Genomic DNA, 22840 nt, shown 5'->3' on the forward strand with positions numbered 1-22840 from the left:
AAAGTGTGTCAAAATGAAAACTGGGCAAGAAGCTTATTTCAAATTCAATTACAAGTTGACTATTGATAATTGATATTTAATAAGAACAACAATGTATAAAAATAACTCAAATTCAAAATATTGCATTCAAAATATATGATATATTCAAAGTTCGATATCAAATATATGTGATAAAGAAATTTTCGATAATTTCTTTATATATATCGATCTAAATATTCATATTTGTAGAGCATTTAACTTTTCCTAACGGATTATTTTCTCGCTAGTTTCTTTATCTATTCTAATATTTTTATACATATCTCGTAATTATTTTTATTCAAATGAGAAATTTTCAATAAGATTCTGAATATTACGCAGATATAGTTACACTTAACCCATACATTACCAAAATATGCTGTTTTCTTGTTAAAATTGAAATTGTGATTCATCCTTTTATATAATACATGGAATATATTGATTTACATAGTGATGCTGCATTACTGCACCAATGGTGGGATCACTTAAATTTACGACCTTTTTAAACATTACCACGAAAATTGTATATCATATAGTCAATCAGATAGTATGGAAATATCCAGGACTATCTCCTACAATCTCTCCTTTTTCATGTCTTTTATGTAAAGTAAATCATAAATTGTTTGAGGTAACACATGTAGAAGAACAGCACTTATTACTAAGATTATAGAAGGAATATTAAAATTAGCGATGACACATGCTTGGTTTTTGTTGTTGTTTTATTTCATGCCATGATTCATGAATATTTCACCATTTCAGCAAATTATGCTGCATTTTATATCTATTTCGTTTTCATCTTTTCGATGCCATAAATATCACACGTGTCAGCTTGCAATCTCTTGAATGCAGTATTTTGTCTAACAGTTTAGCTTTATGCAATAATTATGTGTTTCTTTAAACTGCTTTTATTTGATATGAAAATATATCATTTACTAAGGCACATAGGATCGTTTTTCAAAGGACCCCTGGACGTACCAGAGGTGGGATTAGGAGGAGTAAGCATCCCGCCGTAAACCCCTGACCTTGCTCAAGAGTGATCCGTAGTCAAGGAAAGATCTGTTTGCCCTATTCTCCATTTTGTAATCTTTATGATTTGTAAGATTGATCACTGTTCGTAATCTTCACCTTGTTCATATGCAAAGGTGAAAGTGGGAATTTCGATAATTCAGGCACACAGGCACTAGTTTCAGTAAATAACTTACGACCTATGTATGCTAATAGTATACAGAGGTCGTAAGTTATTTACAGAAACAAGTGCCTGTGTTCAGGCATTACCTTGAAAAGGCAGACTATGTTAAGAAAATAGCATTTAAAACGAAAACCTGAAATAGATTAGGAAAATAACTGCCATTTGGAATTTCCAATTTTGTAACGAATCTTGAAGTTTCCTATAGGATATCAGCAAAATGAATTGGAAATTGAATCCACTGTAGAAAAAAAGACTAATTTTAAGATTCAACTGAAATGGTAATCAATTTTGAATATTTGTCAAAGGCCTTTTTGTTACATTGCGCCTTCGGTTATGTCGACACAATAAATCGCTAAGACTGTTGGCAGTGTCTGTCATGGATTTATATATAAATCAAATGACTGACTGAACAATGATATGAACAATTAGGGTAAGCAAGTGTTTAAACAATGAAAAGGATGTAACATTAGTCATAGAACTGGTTAGTCACACGATGAGAACTTTCCACAATGACAATGATATACAATGACAGTGATCTACACCAATTTTCTCAATAGTGTATGGCGTTGCAAGTTCAATGAAAATGACAAAAGCCCAATTATTTGCCCCGGCCCCTGGAAAACAACAGGAATCTAGAGCGGACTTCAAAGATCAAAATTCGGCCATATGTCGACGAGTACCTGCTTTGGAGCAAGGTGTCCGGAGACATCCACCACATGTGGCAAATTTTGGCCAATACCATGACAAACTTCCCATTAACTAATCAACTGGCATTAGTCAACTGTTCGCTGTGGGAACTGTTGTGCACCTTCCCTGAGAATAGTGTAAAGACCCCTTGAATGGCATTCAATAATATAATCTGACCAATATCGGTTAGATGAACCCCGTCTCGATACAAAACAGGGGAACAAGATTTAAGATCTGAGTATAAAATATATCCCCCTCCCCCTTTGAATTATGAATGCACTCATCGCAATATATATTCTCTTGCAGGACTTTTCTGCAGAAGTTAAAGAGAACATGTGACGATAATAAGTGCGACGCAAAATTTCAGACCAAATAAATCTGCAATTAAGTAACAATTGATATAGGTTGTAAATGGTTATTTTAACAAATATTTGCAACTGTCTTAGAGACATTGTACCAATGCTGTTGCAACCACAATGCAACATTATAACATACGGAGGGCCCAACAGATCAACCAATCCTTGAATTTTAGGTGTCATATGTTCGCATGTCATGCCCCTCTGGACAAACCATCTGATGGAAATGTTCCTGGATAGAAGGTTCAGGTGATGATTACCAAAATAGATGTTAGTGTGGCTAAATGCATGATATATCAAGGATGATCCAATTATCCAGACAGTTTTATGGGAACCTGCAAACTTAGCATATAGTTAATAACCAGTATAATGTGACTGTCGCAAGCATTTGGAAATTATGAAAAATCATGCCCGAATGCAAGGTGAAGATAACGAACAGTGATCAATCTCATAACTCCTATAAACAATACAAATAGATAGATGGGCAAACACGGACCCCTGGACACACCAGAGGTGGGATCGGGTGCCTAGGAGATTTAATTGCACTAGACTTCCACCCACCCTTGATTTTGATATCTTCCTCTGAAACCCCTATGAGGTGCATATGCCCCCCCCCCCATTCAAAATGAATGTGTCTTAAATGTAGATATGTCAACTTGAATAAACTGCAAGGTTTTGTGCAATATTGAAGTAAACTGATATGAAGTGAGAGGCTTGCCATTTACGTGAAGCAATAATGGGCCAGGTGATCTTGGTCTACTATGTAGATATTCCTGCAATGTTTGAAATAAGGTAGTGGTGTCACTACTAAGCCCGATATGAACAATCAAACCTTTAGCATACTGGTCTGTCTAGGATAATTTAATTTGATTTTGAAGGAACTAAAGATCCTGGATGGAAATTACAAGTGAAGAGTTGTGAGAAACTGTTAGCTCACTGATTCTAAGCAATGCAAACAATGCCAAAATGAAAGGCCAAAGTAAACAATGTGGCCTCATAATAAGTTTTGCAAACTGAAGGGAGTGATTTAAGAGGGCGAGAGAAAGAGGAGCCCGTATGTCCTTTGAAGGATTTAAATGATGCATGCCTTCTAGCATTTTCTTAACTATGAATACTTTAGTTGTGTCTTGTTTTCCTTGGACTTGAAGCTGATAACTGAGACCACTAATGTAACATTTTGTTGATGAATGTGATATGTTATTTGCAGATATAAAAAAAAAAAGCTAAATAATATACAATTTGTTCAACGGAAGGTGGTCATAGTGCAGGAAGCATGTACTGAATTCGAAATTTAGTAAAGAAGTCGAGTGCTCTGTGATAAGTTGCTGCTGTGTTTTTGGCAACTGCTGCTGTAAATAGTGACTCTACATGACCTTCAAGATTTCCCATAATGCCGGGGGTAACTGGGTAGGATACATGTCCGCCTGAGGAGCCAGTGATTTTGAACGATCCCACTGAAAGCGAGAAATAGCATTTGAATTCCTACATCCGGGAATATGGACTGCTTTTATTTGTATATTGTGTTTTAAGCAAAGCAGAACTAAAGGTCGCACTAGCTGCATAACCCTTTCTGATTTGCTAGTCTGGAAATTTAAGATATGCACTAACGCAAGATTGTCATTATTGAGTAACAGTTTCTTAGCAGTAAAACAATCTGACCATACCCATATTGCACACAAAATTGGTAGCAATCCTAAGAAGGTAATGTCCCTGAGTATCTGTGAGTCCCATATAATGGGCCACCTAATAACCAGCCATATGTTATTGAAAAATGTTTCACCTCCCGAAGAAGCACAACTATCTGTAAATACGTTTAAGGAGGTATTAGATGACCAAGTTAATGCCGGAAATGACATTTGGCTATTGTAGTTCTCAAGGAAGTCCAACCAAACCTGAACATCCAATTTCATACCCTGAGTAACTCGCACACGAAAGTTAGATTTGCGTACACCTATGGTAGAGTTATAAAATCTACGAGTAAATGCTCTACTACCTGGGATTGCCTTCGAGAAAAAAATTTAAAAGCCGCGCAAGAACTGCATTTCTTTAAGGTTAACGTTGTTTGACGCGGTCAAAAATAACAACATTTGCTAAAGCTCGATAGACTTTTCTTTTGGGATAATTTTTTTTTACTAATTGTGTCGATGCCTAAACCTAAAAATGTTAGTTTAGTGGTTGGACCCTCGGATTTTTTATCCTTTGTGGGAACACCGATTGCTTGGCATGTTTGTCTAAAGACTTGAGCGATGGTATAGCAATCTGAGACCTTTGCTTACCAGCAAACAAAAAGTCATCAAGGTAATGGATGATATTGCTATTGTTTGCCTCTTTTGCTACTATCCAATGAAGTAAAGAAGAAAACTTCTCAAATGTCGAACAAGCAATGGAGCATCCAAATGGCATGCATTTGTCAATGTAGAATTGGTCATCTATACACATGCCTAATAAGGAAAAATCTGTAGGATGTACAGGTAACAATCTAAAAGCGCGTGATAAATCCATCTTGCACAATAAAGCCCCCTTCCCTTAAGTATGGATCATTTGAATAACCTGGTCAAATGAGGCATATAAAACGGAACACAATTGTGGGTCAATAAACTGTCGTCTGCAGCATCTACAGATTCCAAAAGAAAGCACCCGTAGTGCGCATGCTCTGGTGATTAGGTAAAACTAGGTACCGAATATCGCGCATCCCCCGCGAGTTATCGTTCGTTGTACATGTAAAAGTAACAGTGAATTGCTGGTCTCCATAACGGGAGTTAACTCGTAAGGCGTTAACTCTAAATATTGATGTTTTTATGAAATGAAACATAGTGTACCCACTTTTGCTGAAATCTTGCAGAAAATAGAAAAAACAAATTAACAGAAAATTAAATCTCTTAGAATTTTGTTTACTATGACTCGTACTCTTAACAAGCACGGTTTGTATAAATAGGTTTTTCCTCACAATGGGTAATTTCAATTATCTACTTTTGGTTCAGATTTAGATTTATTTCTGATGTGAAGGTATCTATAAGCAGGTCATATCAAGTTTTAAATTAATCTTCTCTGTATCGTTCCAATTTTAATATATGTACTGCCAAAAAGCAAGTATTAGCATGGCCCCTGCGGAAGGATGACACGCGAATTCGTGAAGCGTTCCATATTTTTAAAAAAGAAAAAGAAAAAAAAAGTTTTAAATTAATTATATTATAATTGATGTGTATGATCAAGAATTCGTCCAATTATATTTTTGCAGTCGTATTGTACTACATCACTAAATAGGAATATTTATTAATATAAGGTTCAAAACTAAAGGTTTAGGCGTAGCTGGTTTATTTTTGTTTTTGTTTTTTGGTTGTTGTTTTTTTTCAAGAAGACTTGTCAACTGAAATCTACCATTGCCTCACTGTGTAAGTACAAACTATATTGTAATGACAGAAGGTTCGCCCTATCAGCTACTGTTTAAGTCCTCACTAATACCTACACAAACTATATTGTAATGACAGAAGGTTCGCCCTATCAGCTACTGTTTAAGTCCTCACTAATACCTACACATCTCCTGATATCATGTTGTAAGTATATCATATCCTGTATGTCAGATATCTGATGGTCCCTCCAAAACATATATCTTCTGTGCCATATTTTCATCTCTGTCTGAATTGAACTTCCAAATATTAAGAAATAATTGATGTACAAAGTTTTATTGTGGAAATTTGAATAATTGATTGACCATTGTTGTGTCAGGTTGATACTCAACCAATTAAAAGTCCATGATCTCTGGAGAAGAAAGGTAACAGATTATCACAGTACAATACGAAATGTTCTATAAATAGAAAGGACAATAACAAGCAATGAACTTCCTCTACTTCTGTGTTCTTGGACAGACAATACAACATTTCACTTCTCCTAATGGAGAATCTTTCACTAATGTAGAAACGTCAGTAACAGCTTTACGTGAAGTACCACAAATGTATACCTATGAATGGCGTTTAGGGGATGTGGTAATGAGGTTTCTTTATCGTGCCAACGCATAGGCGGCATCACTCTATCTATGTGGAGGTTATCGTCGAATCATGGCTAAAAGACAATAATTCCAGGAATTTTGCTTGTATTATGGGACTTTCCTTAAGAGGTGGGCTCCAGTATGGTGAGTAAAAACATCAAAGAAGGAATTAAATACATGTAGGTTGTTTGTTTTTGTTTTTTATTTTTGTTGTAGATGTAAGTCAGGTCAAAGAACATATAGGCAAAATGAATAGAGTGGTGCAACCTGCGCCTTGGCACACGACTTCCGTTTTTAAGGTAATACCCGAAAAACCCGAGACTGATCACTTCAGATGCCAAAATTTTTGAAAAACAGCCATTACCTATGTTAAATTCCTTACGTTTGATGCAGTCTCATAATCGAGAATTGAACTCCTGTTTCCCAGTTACTTAGACAGCATGTCATAACAGCGACAGACTCAGAAGCCACAAAGTGGCAAGGTGACCTGACACGTGATATGAGGGCAATAATATGTCGCTGATTAATTCATTAGAATGTTTAAAGAAAGCGGAATTACACATTTTCTTTTTCGCAGATGAAATAGAACGTTGTATGACAGGGTTCATCGGACCAATGCCCTTGATAGTCATGCCGTAGAGCCACACAGTCGGAGATGTTTTGGCTGTTCGGATTAGTCGGGTGGAAGTCATGGATTACGACTGGATGCTGAGTAGATGTGTAAATCCATTTCCCCTCTTTCACTATATCAGAAATTCCGATCCAAAAGTTACCACCTATATGTGTTAAATCCAATAAATACAAATGTTATTCAGATGACTACGTGTATGTTGTTAACAAAGCAGAGTAAGTGGAGAATTCATTTTTTCTAACTTATTGTTACTTGTTTGGTCATTTCTGTAAGAAAACTTCGATATCGCTTAAAGGCACTGAACCACGGTATCAACAAGGGGTTGGGGCAATTATGTTTGATGTAAAACATTAAAAATACATAACTCTTTTAATGTCTGGACTGTCTTAATTCGCAAGAAAAAAGAACGATATTACAGTATTAACTTTGCGGTTAGTTAACAAGACTCGGGCCTTGTTTTATGTTTACAAACAAACTCGTAAATTTTCAATTTTGTAATTCAAAGCATCCTAATTTTGCACAGAAACAATTTTAACTGTGTAATGGCACACTTGACTTCATTAAGAATAATTGAAATATATTTGAACCCACTGAATAGTATATTTTTTATTGCATGTTTTGTATAAATTTATATTTTTTTTTATACTATTATAGGTATAATTTCAGTTAATTTTGAAATGTATGAGTGGAGTATGAATGGTTGGTATGAGTGATTATATATCCATTGTACATCTTACCTATAAAAGTATATAATATGATGCACTTAATTTCTATTTGTACAATGGACAATGCTAATTTAAAAAAAAAAGGAATTAAAAAAAAAAAAGAATAATTGAAATGTGATGTATATCAAATTCTCAATTCATAAACGTAGATCAATAACCATGCAGTTTCAAAATTGTGCAAACAGTAACATACCTCAATCTTTATTTACACAACAAATAATAAACTCTCCATAACAAGCGTCTGTCATAATGTATATGAAACCTTAATTTTTTGTGAAACCTTTTCAACACATTAGACAGTAGATTTTGATCATTAAAAGTGCAAAAACAAAGGGGGAAATTCGTGCATCAGTCCCCTTCGTAGTAAGAGTCAGCTAGATATAACTTTAAAAATAGTATGGAATGGCCATCTACCAGGTTATGTAAACTCATAAGGAAAACACGTCTTCAAACGTACCTAGATTGTCTGTATGGTTCATTAGACAGTGTGATTCGCTTTTAGTCTTCGGCTCGGCAAGATGAGAACGGAAAGCGCCACAGATAATCTATAACAAACGATTATTGTATTTAATGAGAGTCAAATACATTTTATGTCAGTTTTAATCTTTATCTGGGGTTTTATGACAATCAATGTAATGTGTTATGTCAAATGAATGAGTTAAACTGAGGCTACCCCAATACATACCTGTGCCGTGCCCCACGAAGCCTGTGTATTAGTGAACAGGTAACATTTATCTTTGAATTGCAGCCACCCAATGCCACAACCTTGAATAAATAGATATTGTATTTCAAAAGAATCATTTACAATGTATATCACTTATAATTTCATCACTGTATACATTTATCTCGATTTTAAGAAATACCTAATCTTCCATTTTGTTGTGAGTAATTTTCATTGTTTCTGGAAAAGATCCGTATTATATTCGCAATTCAAGAGCAAACACATTTTTATAACTTAATAAAAAGTTATTAGAGTTACACAGATTCTAATCTTTGTGCATGAAGATGTTTCTATTTTTCATCCAGTTGAAATTTCCCGCAATTTCCAATCCCTTCTTCGCTAAAGGTTGAAGGCTGTGTGAAAAAGGTCCAAATTCTTTCTTTATTATTCCCTCCGTGTGCAGCACACTCACTGATGTTATTATGTGGCATAATCAGACGTTTGTTTGTTTTACGTTCGGTCGAGAATATTTCACTTATACTGAGACGTCACCAGCTGTACATATAGGTTCAATTCAAGTCAATTTATTGGATCTCATCACCATTGTGCAATGGTATACAGAGATATTAAGATAAGAAGTTATTATATATACATTTAGTAAATAATACATGTATGTAATATATTATTTATCAAGTTAGAAAAAACCGTGTTATTATTAATGTGAAGTATGGGCATTCTAGGTATCATAGGTGAAGTACCACAAATCTAGACCTGCATTGTATGCTTAGCCCTCAGGGCCGTAGCAGTGGGGGTTCTTTAACGTGCCAACACCTGTCACGACACTGGACCTCCGTTTTTAAAGATCATATCCGAAAGACCCGTGTGTCTCAATTCTAAATGCCGAGCGAAGGAGCAATCACCCCCTATGTTTACGTCTTAGATTTGACGCGGCCATGGCACGAGCGACTCGAACTCATGACCTCCCGGTTTCGAAGCGAACGCTCAACCAATGAGTTGTAGCGTGCCTGAAATCAGACGTTATAATCAAGTCTTTGAAAATATATACCTCACTCACCATCTGTTGTAGAGCAGACTAATACCAAACAAGTGGCCAAAATTTTAGTTTTCATTATGCTCATGGTCATTATCTGTCAAACGAACTCCTTATCGAAGATAAATGTATGGTGTCCGGATAGGGCCATTTGCAAAAGCGTGACTGCGCGTTAGTCACAACACGCCGTCACGCCAACAAACAATGCGTCTTCGCGCTCTCACGACAACAAGCAACGCGCCTTCGCGCTCTCACTCCGTGTTGCTTGTTGGCGTGAAGGCGCGATGGCGCGTTGCTTGTCTGCCCAAAGGCGCGTTGCTTGTTGGCGTGAGAGCGCGAAGGCGCGTTGCTTGTCTGCGCGAAAGTGCGTTGCTTGTTGGCGTGACGGCGTGTTGTGACTAACGCGCAGTCACGCTTTTGCAAATGGCCCTATCCGGACACCATATAAATGGGCTAGCAAGGGACTAGGGGTAAGCATAATCAGAATGTGATATTCAGCTCACCTGAATCAGGATTTAGATAAGCTTTGTGTTCCACCCCAGTACACAAATATACTATCATAAGATAATTTTACGATAGTAAATTCTTCTATACTTAATTTGCTATTTGACAACGTTGACACATCGTTGTGTTGTAGTGCGAATCTTGGTCCATTGATTTACTATAGATTAATTATAATACAGTGTTAATGTGATGTAGGTAGTGCAAACTTTACTGCATAAATGCACTGCATTGCAAACTTTGAACTATAGTCAGTTAGTAAATATTTTGATTCTGATTTATTGTGAAAAAAACTTTGATATTTTTATTTACAGATATAGATATTTTAATATTATGAGTTCATTCATTTACAATATAATTCATTCATAATATTTATATTCATATGTATAATAATTAAACAAAGTAGTCAATACAAATTTCGATTTGTTATAGTAAGACTATAACATTTGGCTTACTGTAATAAAACTTGCATACCATTATGAGGTATGATTTGATATAGTTTTGTTAACTCTCTCTCTCTCTCTCTCTCTCTCTCTCTCTCTCTCCTGACGTGTTCTTTATTAGATTTTATCAACAACCTATCTCCAGTTTACATAAAGGATATCCTTACAGTTTACAATCCCACACGATCACTAAGATCCGAATCTCTGCATTTTCTCCAGGTACCTCGGACACGTACGAAAACATATGGGGATCGATGTTTGGACAAGGCTGCATCGAGTCTCTGGAATTCTCTGCCTTTTAAACTCAGACAATGTACTTCATTGTCTAATTTTAAAGTGGACCTCAAAACGCATCTCTTTAGATTAGCTTTTAATTTGTGATTATTTTTATATACTTAGTGCTCTTACATACAGCTTCTGCAGTGCTGTTAACAAAAACAAAAAACCAACAACAAAAAACCAAAAAAAACCCTGCTGTTTGTTATTATGCCTATGTCCTTTTTATGTATTTAATTATTCCTAAGGGTTGTTTTAAATTGTTTCATATGTTATTAGGGTAATCATATCATATCGCTATATATTAATAATAATATTTATGCATTTTAATTCTGACACTATGAATATTTTATTCACATGTATGTGCACATCGATTTTATATTATCTTTTCTTTCACATTTGTAAAGCGCTTTAGAGAACTAATGTTGATAGGGCGCTATATAAATCTTTTAATTACAATTACAATTAGCATCGCGCTCAAAATTACACGGCCTCTCACCTCTGTCGAAGCGAGTTCGAATCCCGCTCGCGCCGGTAAGTGAGAAAGTTTCCCACTTTACTTTCGGAAGGTCGGTGGTCTCTTCCCAGGTACATTGTATCTGGGTTTTCTCTTCCACGAATAAAAAACTGGGCGCCACCAGATAACTGAAAAAAATTGTTTAGTGTGGCGGAAAAACATCAATCAATCAATAATGTCCTAATTCTGAAGCACTATTTTCGCTTCCATGAATAATTTCACTTCATGTCAGGAGTCGTGCATGTTGGGTTCTTTTAACTGGGATTAATCATTTCATTATCCAATATACCGGTATTTGAAAACACGATGCTTTTCAGATCAAACTTTGGATCCATAGCTTCCTTTATATCCTGCATATTAGCTATTAAGAAAATCAAAGTATTCACAGTACTTTAATTTCATTAACGCCCTTAACATGGACATGTTCATATGGCCCAGTATCATAGAGTGAGTGAATATAAAACACCTGATGCACAAGATAACTTACCTGATCCTCTTCAATTAGTGAACAAAAGAAACAGATTCCTGCTGGTTATATTGTCAGGCTAATTAAGTATTTAGAAAGAGTTTTATTATGTAGTAATTGTCCTCCACATGGCACTAATGTCACCCATCTGATTCAATACGTGATACCATATTCTGCGTATCATTAATTTCTAAACTGAAACTGACAACAAAAATATGTTATAGGGATTAGAGTCACCCTTCCTCAAATTCTATAGCTATTATAATATTCTTATTTACAAATACAGGCTGTCGTTAGGTTGAGTGATGTCGGACATGTTTCATAGATCTGTCCTTGACTACGGCTCACTCTTGTAAAGTGCGGTGGGATGCTTACTCCTCCTAATCCCACCTCTGGTACGTCCAGGGGTCCGTGTTTGCCCTATTCTCCATTATGTAATCTTTATAATTTGCCTAGCTCTCTGTTTTGTATTGCTTGTGGGAGTTATGATTGATTGATTGTATATTGTTTAACGTCCCTATCGAGAATTTTTCACTCATATGGAGACGTCACCATTGCCGCAAAATCTAGGTCTATGCTCTACGCCTACGGCCATCGAGAAGGGAGGGCTCTTTATCATGCCACACCTGCAGTGACACGGGACCTCGGTTTCTGCGGTCTCATTCGAAGGACCGCCCCATTTAGTCGCCTCTTACGACAAGCACGGGGTACTGAGGACTTATTCTAACTCGGATCCCCACGGGATGTGGGAGTTATGACATTGATCACTGTTCATTGTCTTCGCCTTTCATTGATCACTGTTCGTAATCTTCACACTTTTTATATGCCAAAATGAAAGTGAGATTTTCGATAGTTCAGACATTGCCTAGGAAAGGTAGACATGGTACATTAAGAAGGAAAAAAATATTAAAACAAAAACCTGAAATGTGTTTTAACAAATACATACTACAATTGTATAAAGGTGTTCCAATTTTCTACAGAATCTTTAAATTTCCTATCGGATATCAGCAAAATACACTGGAAATTGAAAAACTGAATCTACTGTAGGAAAAATAGAATTACCATAGGATTCAACTGAAATGGCAATCAATTTTGATTATTTGTCATGGGCCTTTTTGCTACATAAATTTGCGCGTTCACACATTGATTTTTTTTTAATAAAATAAAACATAATGTACCCAATTTTGCTGAAAGCTTGTAGGAAATAGAAGAAAAATTAGCAGGAAATTAAATCCCTTAAAGTTTTGTTTAAATGCCTAATACTCTTAACGAGTGCGATTTGTATAAATATTTTGGGTTTTTTGGAAGGGGGGGGTTGGGGGGTTCTCACTATTGGAAATTTCAATTAACTACTTTTGGTTCAGATTTTAATTCATTTTCTGTTATGAAAGTATGTATAAGCAGGCCATACCAAGTTTTAAACTTTTAAACTATGGCCTTCAATGCCACATTTAGATATATCGACGACGTATCATTTATTGACAATAATAATTTTCATTCATGTCTTTTCGATATATCCCAGTGAACTCGAAATAAAGGACACCACAGAGTCGTCCACTTCTGCTTCATATTTAGATATTTTATTGAAAGTAGACGTTAACGGCAAACTGACAACTCAACTCTATGACAAACGGGATGATTTCAGCTTCTCCATCGTCAACTTCCCATATTTATGTAGCAATATTCCATTATCACCTGCATATGCTGTTTATATCTCTCAACTGATTCGATATGCAAGAGCTTGTTCTGCGTATAGTCAGTTTTTAAATCGATTCGATCTACTGACAAACAAGTTGCTGGTACAGGGGTTTCAACAGTCTCGATTGAAGTCAGCATTTCGCAAATTCTATGGTCGTTATAACGGTCTAGTTCGTCAATACAACCTATCATTGGGTCAAATGCTGTCTGATGTGTTTCATACCGATTGTTAGGCGGTTCTCGGCACACTGATTTTGACTACGGATAACTCCGTTTACCTGAACAGGATATAGGGCACACGGCGGGTGTGGCCGGTCGACAGGGGATGCTTACTCCTCGAAGGCACCTGATCCCATCCCTGGTGTGTCCAAGGGTCCGTGTTTGCCCAACTATCTAATTTGTATTGCTTATAGGAGTTATGAGATTGATCACTGTTCGTTATCATCGCCTTTCATTAAACTATGATTTATGTGTATGATCAAGACTTCGTCGAATGACATACTTGCAGTCATATTGTACCACATCATAAAATAGGAATATCTATAAAAATTAAACACTTTATAGAATATAAGGTTCACAACTAAAGGATTACGCGTTATATGTGTTTCGTTCCAGTACGACTGGTCAGTTGTTTTGAAGAAATCTACCATTGCCTATCTGTGCACGTATTGTAATGACAGAGGACTCGCTCTATTAGCTGTTATTTAAGTCCTCGCTAATACCTACACACCTTTCTTGGTGTCATGCTTTAGCAAGTATCTTATATCCTGTGGTGTAACATGCAGTCATATGGTACCACATCACGTAATAAGGATATCTATTGACTTTATACACTCTAAAGAATATAAGGTCCAAAGCTAAAGATTTAGACGCTATGTGTTTCCCGTTCAAAGAAGACTGGTCAGCTGTTTTGAAGAAACCATTGCCTTACTGTGCAGATATTGTAATGACAGAAGACTCACCCTATTGGCTACTATTCAAGTCCTCGCTAATACCTACACACCTTTCTTTGTATCATGCAAGCATCTTGTGGTGTCTTATCTGATAACCCCTCCAAAATCTAACTTCTGTGCCATATTTTTTTTATATTTACCTGAATTGAGCTTCCAAACATTAAGAATGATTGATGAACAAAGTTTTATTATGAAGTTTTGAATATTTGATTGCACGGAGTAGTGTTACGTTCAAACTCAACCAAGCACAGGCCCATGATCTCTGTAAAAGAAAGATAACAGATTCTCACAATGCAATGCGAAATGTTCAATACAGCAAAAACGAGAAAGAATGATAGCAGTCTTATTGCCAATGATCTTTCTTTGCTTCTATATTCTTGGACAGACAATACAAGATTTTACTTCTCCCATTCGAGAATCTTTCACTAATCTAGAAAAGTCAGTAACAGCTTTAGGTGAAGTGCAAAAAGCTTATAACTATGTACAGCGTTCATGGGCTGTAGTAGCGATAGTTCTTTATCGTGTCAACCCCTACCGTGACTCGTGACTTCCGTTTTAAGGTCATACCCAAAAGATCCGAGACTCCTCACTTCAGATGCCGGAATTTTGAAAAACAAACAGCCACTACCTATGTTGAATGTCTTAGCTTTGACGCAGTCTCATACTCGAGAAAAGAACTCGTATCGCTCAGTTCCAAAATGAATACTTATACAGTAAGTTGTAACGCCGTCATATCCAGTGGCAATATGACATGACACGTGATATGAAGACGATATAATGTCGCTGATTAATTCAGAATGTTTAAAGAAAGAGGAATTACTCATTTTCGTTTTCGCAGATGAAATAGTACGTTGCATGGCAGGGTTCATCGGACCAATGTCCTTGGTAGTCATGCCATAAAGCCACACAGTTGGAACCCTTTTGGCCGTTCGGATTATTCGGGTTGAAGTCATGGATTACGACTGGATGCTGAGTTGAGGTGTAAATCCATCTACCCTCTTCCGCTATATCAGAAATTCCGATCCAAAAGTTACCACCTATGTGCGATTAAAACACTCAAATGAAAATAAATGATATTCAAATGACAATGTTGTTGTTTTTTTATTTTCTAGAGAAGGAATTCTCGCTTCTTGAAACGAAACATTTGCTAGCACTTAAAGGGACTGGGTCACGGGCTTTTTGTTTGTTCTTTGTTTGGGGGGGAGTTCCTGAAAAAAATATGGTTATGGTCAACATTAGAAATATATAACTCCTTTAACGTTAGCAATAAAAAAAAAGATTGATGTCTTAAGCTTAACTCTGTGGTACATGTATCTAAACAAGATTCGAGTCTTGGGTTGTTGTTCTTTTTTACAAACAAACTGGTGAAACTTTAATTTAGTAATTTAAAGTCATCCTGATTTCGCACAGATAAAACTTCCACTGTTAAATCATACATTTTACGTAAGAATACGTGAAATGTGATACATGATATAAACTTAGATCGAAAACCTAACATTATTAAAACTTAGTAAACAGTAGCATATCCCAGTCATTGTTTACATGAAAAATAACTAGCTTTCTATCATCATGTATAACATAATTTTGTGAAACCCTTTAAACACATAAGACAGTAGATTTTGATCATTAAAAGTAAAAATTCAGAGGGCAAAATCGTTAATCAGTTCCTTTTAAACCAAGAGTCAGTTAGATATTTCTTTAAAATATTATGGACCGGACATCTTCTTAGTTATGAGAACCATTAAGAAAAAAGTTTTCAAACGTACCTAAATTGTATGCATGGTTCATAAGATAGACTGATTCGCTTTTAGTCTTCGGTTCGGCGAGATGGGAACGGAAAGCACCACAGATACTCTTAACAAATCGATTATTGTGTTTAATGAGAGTCGAGTACATGTACATTAATTGTCAATTACAAACTTTTTCTGAATTTTTATGACAATGTAATTTTTTTTTACGTTAGATGAATTTTTTGCACTGAGGCTAAGTCGATACATACCTGAGCCTCGCCCCCACGAAGCCAGTGTATGGGTGAACAGGTAACATTTATTTTCAAATTGCAGCCATCCATTATCACAACCTTGAATTTCAAGGTAATAAATAAACATTATATTTTAAAAGGATAATTTACAATGCCTATCAGTTACAATTACAGAGTATTATCTTGATTTTAAGGAATACCGAATCTTCAAATTGTTGTAAGTAATTTTTCTTGTTTCTGGAAAAGATCCGTATCATATTCATTTTTAGATCGAGGCAGGCTACTGAGAAACAAGTTGATAATCAGAGGTTTCAACAGTTTCGTTTAAAGTCAGCATTTTGCAAATTCTCTGTTAGCTATAACGATCTAGTTAGTGAGTACAACCTATCATTGGGTAAAATCCTGTCTGATGTGTCGTAATTTACCTGAACAAGATATAGGGTTCCTGGCGCATGTCACTGGTTGACATGGGGTGATTACTCCTCCTAGCACCTGATTCCACCTCTGGTATGTCCAGGGATCCGTGTTTGTCCAAATCTCTATTTTTTATTATTAGAGTTGTGATATTGATCACTGTTCGTTATCTTTCCTTTTCATTCAAATTTCAAGAGAAACACAATGTCATAGATTAATAAAAAGTTATAAAGGTTCTGTATTGATTAGGAATATGAGAGAAAAATACTCTCCTATAAGTAGTCATGGAATATTAAGGAAATTTAATTCTATCATCGGGATTGCAAAACAACAACCCTCGGGTGAAATCATCTAATATTTCATGGCTACTCATGGGCACGAATTGTGACTCTTTGTTAGCTGACATGTTTTATATTATTATGAAGCAGAATTCATTCAACAACTTCTACATGAGACAAAAAAAGTTCTTTCTGTGTGACCTTCAATGCGACAATTTGATATATCGACAACGTTTTTTCATTAACAATAATAATTTTCATTCATAAAAGGTAAAGATAACGAACAGTGGTCAATCTCATAACTCCTAGAAGCAATACAGAATAGAGTTGGGCAAACACCGACCCCTGGATAAACCAGAGGTGTGGCCACGTGCCTAGGAGAAATAAACATTCCCTGTCGACCGGTCAAACCCACCGTGAGCCCTATATCTTGATCAGGTAAACAGAGTCATCCGTAGTCAAAATTAGTGTGCCAAGAACGGTCTAACAATCTGGTAGCGCCCAGTTTTTATTGGTGGAAGAGAGAACCCAAATACAATGTACCTGGGAAGAAACCACCGACCTTCCGAAAGTAAACTGGGAAACTTTCTCACTTACCTGCGCGAGCGGGATTCGAACCCGCGCCGACAGAGGTACAATCGGTATGAAACAATGTGACCCAATGATAGGTTGTATTGGCAAACTAGATTGTTATAACGACCATAGAATTTGTGAAGTGCTAACTTTAAACGAGACTGCTGAAACCCCTGCACCATCAACTTGTTTGCCAGTAGCATGCCTCGATTTAAAAACTGATCATACGCAGAACAAACTCTTGCGTATGTCGATTCCATATATCCCTGTAAACTCGAAATAAAAGATGCTGTAGAGTATTCCACTTTTGCTTCATACTTAGATACTGTATTGGAAATAGATATTAACGGCAAACTAACAACTCAACTTTATGATAAGTGGGATTATTTCAGCTTTTTTATTTTCAATTTCCCATATTTATGTAGTAATATTTCATTATCAAGTGCATATTGTCTTGCTGATAGAAGTTATGAGATTGATCACTGTTTTGTTATCTTCATTTTGCATGAGAGAGCCTCTTAATCTTTCATTTTGTTGTGAGTAACGTTCTTGTTTCTAGACAAGATCGGTATCATTCACGTTTCAAGAGCAAACACGTTGTTATAAGTTAATAAAAAGTTATTAGAGTTACACAGGTTCTAATCTTTGTGCATGAACATCCTTCTATTTTCCAGAAATATCCCGCAATTTTCTAACCCATTTTTATAAAGGTTGAAGGTTGTATGAAAAGAAGTCCACAATATTTCTTTATTAATCCCTCCGTATGCAGCACACCCACTGGTGCTATTATGTGGCACAATCAGACGTTTGTTTGTTTTACGTCCTATCAAGAATGTTTCACTCATATTGAGAAGTCACCACTACCTATGTTTACGTCTTGGATTTCACACGGCCATGGCACGAGCAGGACGCAAACTCACGACTCCCGGTTACGTAGCGATCGCTCTACCACTGATCTACCGTGACCGAAATCAAATGTGCTGATCGAGTCTTTGAAAATGTATATTTTACTCACCATCTGTTGTGGAGCACACTAATACCAAACAAATGGCCAAAATTCTAGTTTTCATTATGCTCATAGTCATAATCTGTCAAAGCAGTGCAAACGAATTCCTAGTTGAAGATTTGTGGCCTAGAAAAAGAATAGAGATAAACATAATCTGAATCAAGATTTCGATAAGCTTTTCGTATCAACATATTTGTAGTAACATTATTTTTAAAAAAAAATGTGACTTTGATGTTGGTGACTTGCCGGGTGGTAAAATAAAATTGGAAGAACTCGTATCAATTATAAATGTTTAAAGTTACGGGAAGCATCTGATCATGATTCACTAACAAGTGAACATACCATTCATGATGGTAAAATTCTTACTTTTGCCTTCTGAAAATGTCCAATACAGGCATAGCTTCCGGTACTTATTGAAAGCCATATGTGACAGTTATAGATCTACATGTATATCCCTTTCGCCCTGCTGTTTCAAAATATTTGAAAAAATAAACGATATCGTATCTCAGATTCAATTCTGGCAGCAAAAAATTTCCCAAGGTTGTCAAAAATACATAGGTTGTTTAACTGCATCATTAAATTTCCATACGATTGAACAGGCCGGGAACAATGTTTTTGTCAGTTGTTTAATAGCAATAAGGTTATTGATACTGTTTGGAAGGATAGCCTCATGTGTTAAAGTTATAGAAGCTTAGAATAAAAGGTGAAGCCTGGTCACTGATCAATAATTGTCATCAAGAAACATTTAGTTCTATCATTGTAGATCAAACTCAATCTAGATGGTTCTCTGTTGGTCAAGGTGTAAGACAAGGTGGTGTTTTTGTCTACATTTGTATATCTTTTTTATCTTATTGATGAAATAGAGCTACGTTATGAGCAGCAGTCCAGCATTGACATCAGATTATCACCAATTGCCCTCCAAATTTTTTTTAGACATTGCATACGTATATTTGAATAAGTGGTGATATTCCTTTAATGCGTCAAAATCGTATATAATGAAAATTCTGGGTAAGAGAAAAAAACGTGGGCTAACAACTGTTTGGCATCTGGCACGAGCTTTTATTCCATGTGAAGAACTTTCTAACCACCTAGGTATTGTGATTTACCAGAAATTCAAACTTTCTTAGAGAATAGGCAGAGCCTGTGAAAATGACAGAAAATCCTTTTTGCACTATCTGACTAAGAATTCCAATTCCTTAACCCAATGACTCTATCGCACTTATATAAAAGAATCGTTATGCCTACCGTACTTTATGTCCTGTTCATACCGCCAAAAACTTTGTACTTTTCAACATTTTGTGTGTAAAAATCTCTAAATTTACCAAAATTATAGAGTTCCGATATATTTGAATTACTTTTTGATATTGCCCATCAGCTTGTAAACAGATACTGTATGACAAAATTACTGTTTCTAGGAAGGCTCTGAGGAATGGATAGACATTCCACCAGTGAAAATATTCTTGACCAGATTGATTTCTTACTATCAAAACTTTTCAGAGGTCCGATGGGGTTTTATTCCAGACGTTCTTAAAACCTACAAACATTCATTCTTGTCAATTATATAAGTACATGGCTTGACAACGGATTCTTCCCAGATAAGCTATCCTGAAAAAGAACCAACGAAAAGTATCATTATATCCCCAACTAAGGATGAACAGTTCGGACTTCCATTTATCTATGTAGTAATATCCCATTATTTTTTCTTCTTCCCTTTATGTCGTGTATTCATATTTAGATACTAAATTTAGATGTTAATTCTTTGTGTATGAAAGGTGAAGATAACGAACAGTGATCAATCTCATAACTCCTGTAAGCAATACATTATAGATAGTTGGGCAAACACGGACTCCTGGACACTCCAGAGGTGGGATCAGGTGCTTTCGTCAATACAACCTATCATTGGGTCAAATGCTGTCTGACGCGTTTCATACCGATTGTTAGGCCGTTCATAGCACACTGATTTTAATGACGAATAACTCCGTTTACCTGATCAAGATATAGGGCTCTTAGCGGGTGTGACCGGTCAACAAGGGATGCTTACTCCTCCTAGGCACCTGATCCCACCTCTGGTGTGTCCAGCGGTCCGTGTTTGCCCAACTATCTATTTTGTATTGCTTGTAGGAGTTATGAGATTGATCACTGTTCGTTATCTTCACCTTTCATGTTATTGATTTGGGAACAGTTTGCGATTTCAAGTTTACTAAAAGTTCTTTAGAATTTTTTTGAATCCACATTTATTAACACCACTTCTCGCATATATAGTCGCACAGTAAGTTTGAAGTTTCTACTTCACAGCTGTTAATATTTTCGTGAGGAGCAAAGATGGGGGCTTGGTAGAGCACTTACTGGACTCAGCAATGTATCTTTGTTTGTAAGAGTTTTTGTGTAGTTTAGGAACAGTTTAGGTACGGTAGCTCATAGTCATTCGACCCATTGACTTGGATATTAAATGTGTCTAAAACTGAAGCATGGTTTTGAAGAATTTCATCTCTTGAAAGGGCAGTTGTATAAGCACGATTACCAAAAGTGGAATTAATGCCAAGTTCGTTTCAAATACAGTTGTAATAATGAGCCTTACAAACAAAGACAATGTTGTTACAAGCTTTGTCAGCTGGAACCAAAACATATTCCTCATATAACCTATCTAATTCTTTTATCAAAGTTATTACACACTAGCTGTCTATAGTATGAAAGCTTATCATGCAGTAAATCAATGCAGTTACGTTTGTACTGTTTATTTATTGTAAATCTATAGTAAATCAATGGTCATCAATATTTGCATTGCAGCACTATTGATGTGTCAAATGTACTATTGCAACTTAAAGTATAATTGAATTTACAATCGTGAAATACACTTTATGTTAGTATGTATGTGTTAGGGTGCGGTACACATTTTGTTCAGAAACGTTTATCTATATCCTGACTGAGGTAAGCTAAATATATCGTTCAGATTACTTTTGCTAGCCCTAGGAGTTCGTTTGCACCGATTTGACAGATTATGACCATAAACATAACGCAAACTAGAATTTTGGCCATTTCTTTAGCATTGGTCTGCTCCACAACAAATGGTGAGTGAGATATAAATTTTCAAAGACTTGGTCATAATAACGTTCAGTGATGGAGCAGTGAAAGATGCCGTGAGTTTGATCCCTGCTTGGGTCATGGCTGCATCAAGATAGGTAGTTATTGCATCTTCGCCAATCGCTCGGCATTTAGATTTAACAATGACGGGTCTTTCGGATATGACTGTGTCGCGCCAGGCGTTTGCATTTTAAAGAACCTTCACTAGTACGGTCCTAAGTGCTACGAATAGAGGGAGATTTGTAGTATTTCACCTATAACCGATGATGTCTCCAAATAAGTGCAAAATTATTGACGAGATTTAAAACAAACTAATAACATCAGTGAGCATGGTGCACACAGAGGAATTAATAATAATAATATATATATATATATATATATATATATATATAGTTTGAACCTTTTCACATGGCCTTCAACCTTCAGCAAAGAATGACATTTGGAAATTGCGGGATATTTCAAATGTCTGGAAATAAAAAGATCTCCATACACAAAACAGAGATTTGTGTGACTCTATCAACATTTTTTAACTTATGACAATGTGTTTGCTTTTAGTTGCACCGTCTGAAAATATAATACCGATCTTTTCCAGAAACAAAGAAATTGACTCACAACAAAATGGAAGAATAAAATTTGAATAAATAGATGAATCGATATACATTGTAAATTATTCCTTTTAAATATGATATGTATTTATTACATTTAAACTGAAGGTTGTGATATTGGATGGCTGCAATTTGAAGATAAATGTTACCTGTTCACTCATACACTGGCTTCATGGGGCGAGGCACAGGTGCGTATTGGGATAGTTTTAATCTAACTCATTCATTTGACATATCACATTTACATTAATTCTCATATAAATCCAGAAGAAGATTAGAATTGACATTAATTACTCTTGATTTTCATTATATACAATAATTGTTTCGTTTAGAGTATTTGCGGAGCCTTCCGTTCCCATCTTGCCAAAAACGACTAAAAACGAATCACACTATCTAATGAACCATGCATACTACTTAGGTAAGTTTAAAGAACTGAAGTATATTTAATGTGGGTTTAGTTGACTGAACCCAGTAGATAGCAAGTTCATAATTGTTTTCTCAATTACTTCTAAGCGGCTCTTAGTTTAAAAGAGACTGCTTGATGATTTCCCCCTAAATTGTGTCGTTCATTTTTAGTGATCAAAATTTACTGCCGAATGTGTTTAAAAAGTTTCTCAAAACAATTTAGGTTATACAGGATGACAAAAAGCTCATTATGGAGAGTTTATTATTTGTTGTGTAAACAAAGGTTAAGCCATATTATTGTTTGCAAAGTTTTAATATTGAAAGGTTATCGATCTACGTTTTCATC

At 35.8% G+C, this 22840-nt stretch overlaps 1 protein-coding gene and 1 pseudogene across 2 annotated transcripts; one reads left to right on the forward strand and one right to left on the reverse strand.

Moving 5' to 3' along the window:
• Positions 1-5295: 5295 nt before the first annotated feature.
• On the forward strand, positions 5296-5397 carry LOC125672470 (U6 spliceosomal RNA; annotated as a pseudogene).
• Positions 5398-5914: 517 nt separating this feature from the next.
• LOC125669345 (perlucin-like) lies at positions 5915-9452 on the reverse strand. Of its 2 annotated transcripts, XM_048903825.2 has the most exons (5): positions 9325-9452; positions 8274-8353; positions 8046-8133; positions 6792-7008; positions 5915-6006 (listed from the first exon to the last, which is right to left on the reverse strand). In XM_048903825.2, exons 1-5 carry the CDS (start codon positions 9392-9394, stop codon positions 5982-5984), a joined length of 480 nt encoding a protein of 159 aa, XP_048759782.1. In that variant the 5' UTR covers positions 9395-9452; the 3' UTR covers positions 5915-5981. The 2 variants fall into 2 exon arrangements, with proteins under 2 accessions (XP_048759782.1, XP_048759783.1); XM_048903826.2 differs by having other exon boundaries at positions 5915-7008.
• Positions 9453-22840: the final 13388 nt, after the last annotated feature.

Source organism: Ostrea edulis, chromosome 4, assembly GCF_947568905.1.
Source record: "Ostrea edulis chromosome 4, xbOstEdul1.1, whole genome shotgun sequence".
Taxonomy (NCBI): domain Eukaryota; kingdom Metazoa; phylum Mollusca; class Bivalvia; order Ostreida; family Ostreidae; genus Ostrea; species Ostrea edulis.

Excerpts from the sequence above, each read along its gene's own strand:
- LOC125669345 (XM_048903825.2), bottom strand. The coding sequence starts at position 9,394 with ATGACCATGAGCATAATGAAAACTAAAATTTTGGCCACTTGTTTGGTA. Across the intron at positions 8,354-9,324 it reads AGTCTGCTCTACAACAGATG|GTTGTGGCATTGGGTGGCTG; the intron begins GTGAGTGAGGTA and ends TATTTATTCAAG. Across the intron at positions 7,009-8,045 it reads GAACCATACAGACAATCTAG|GTGGTAACTTTTGGATCGGA; the intron begins GTACGTTTGAAG and ends TAACACATATAG.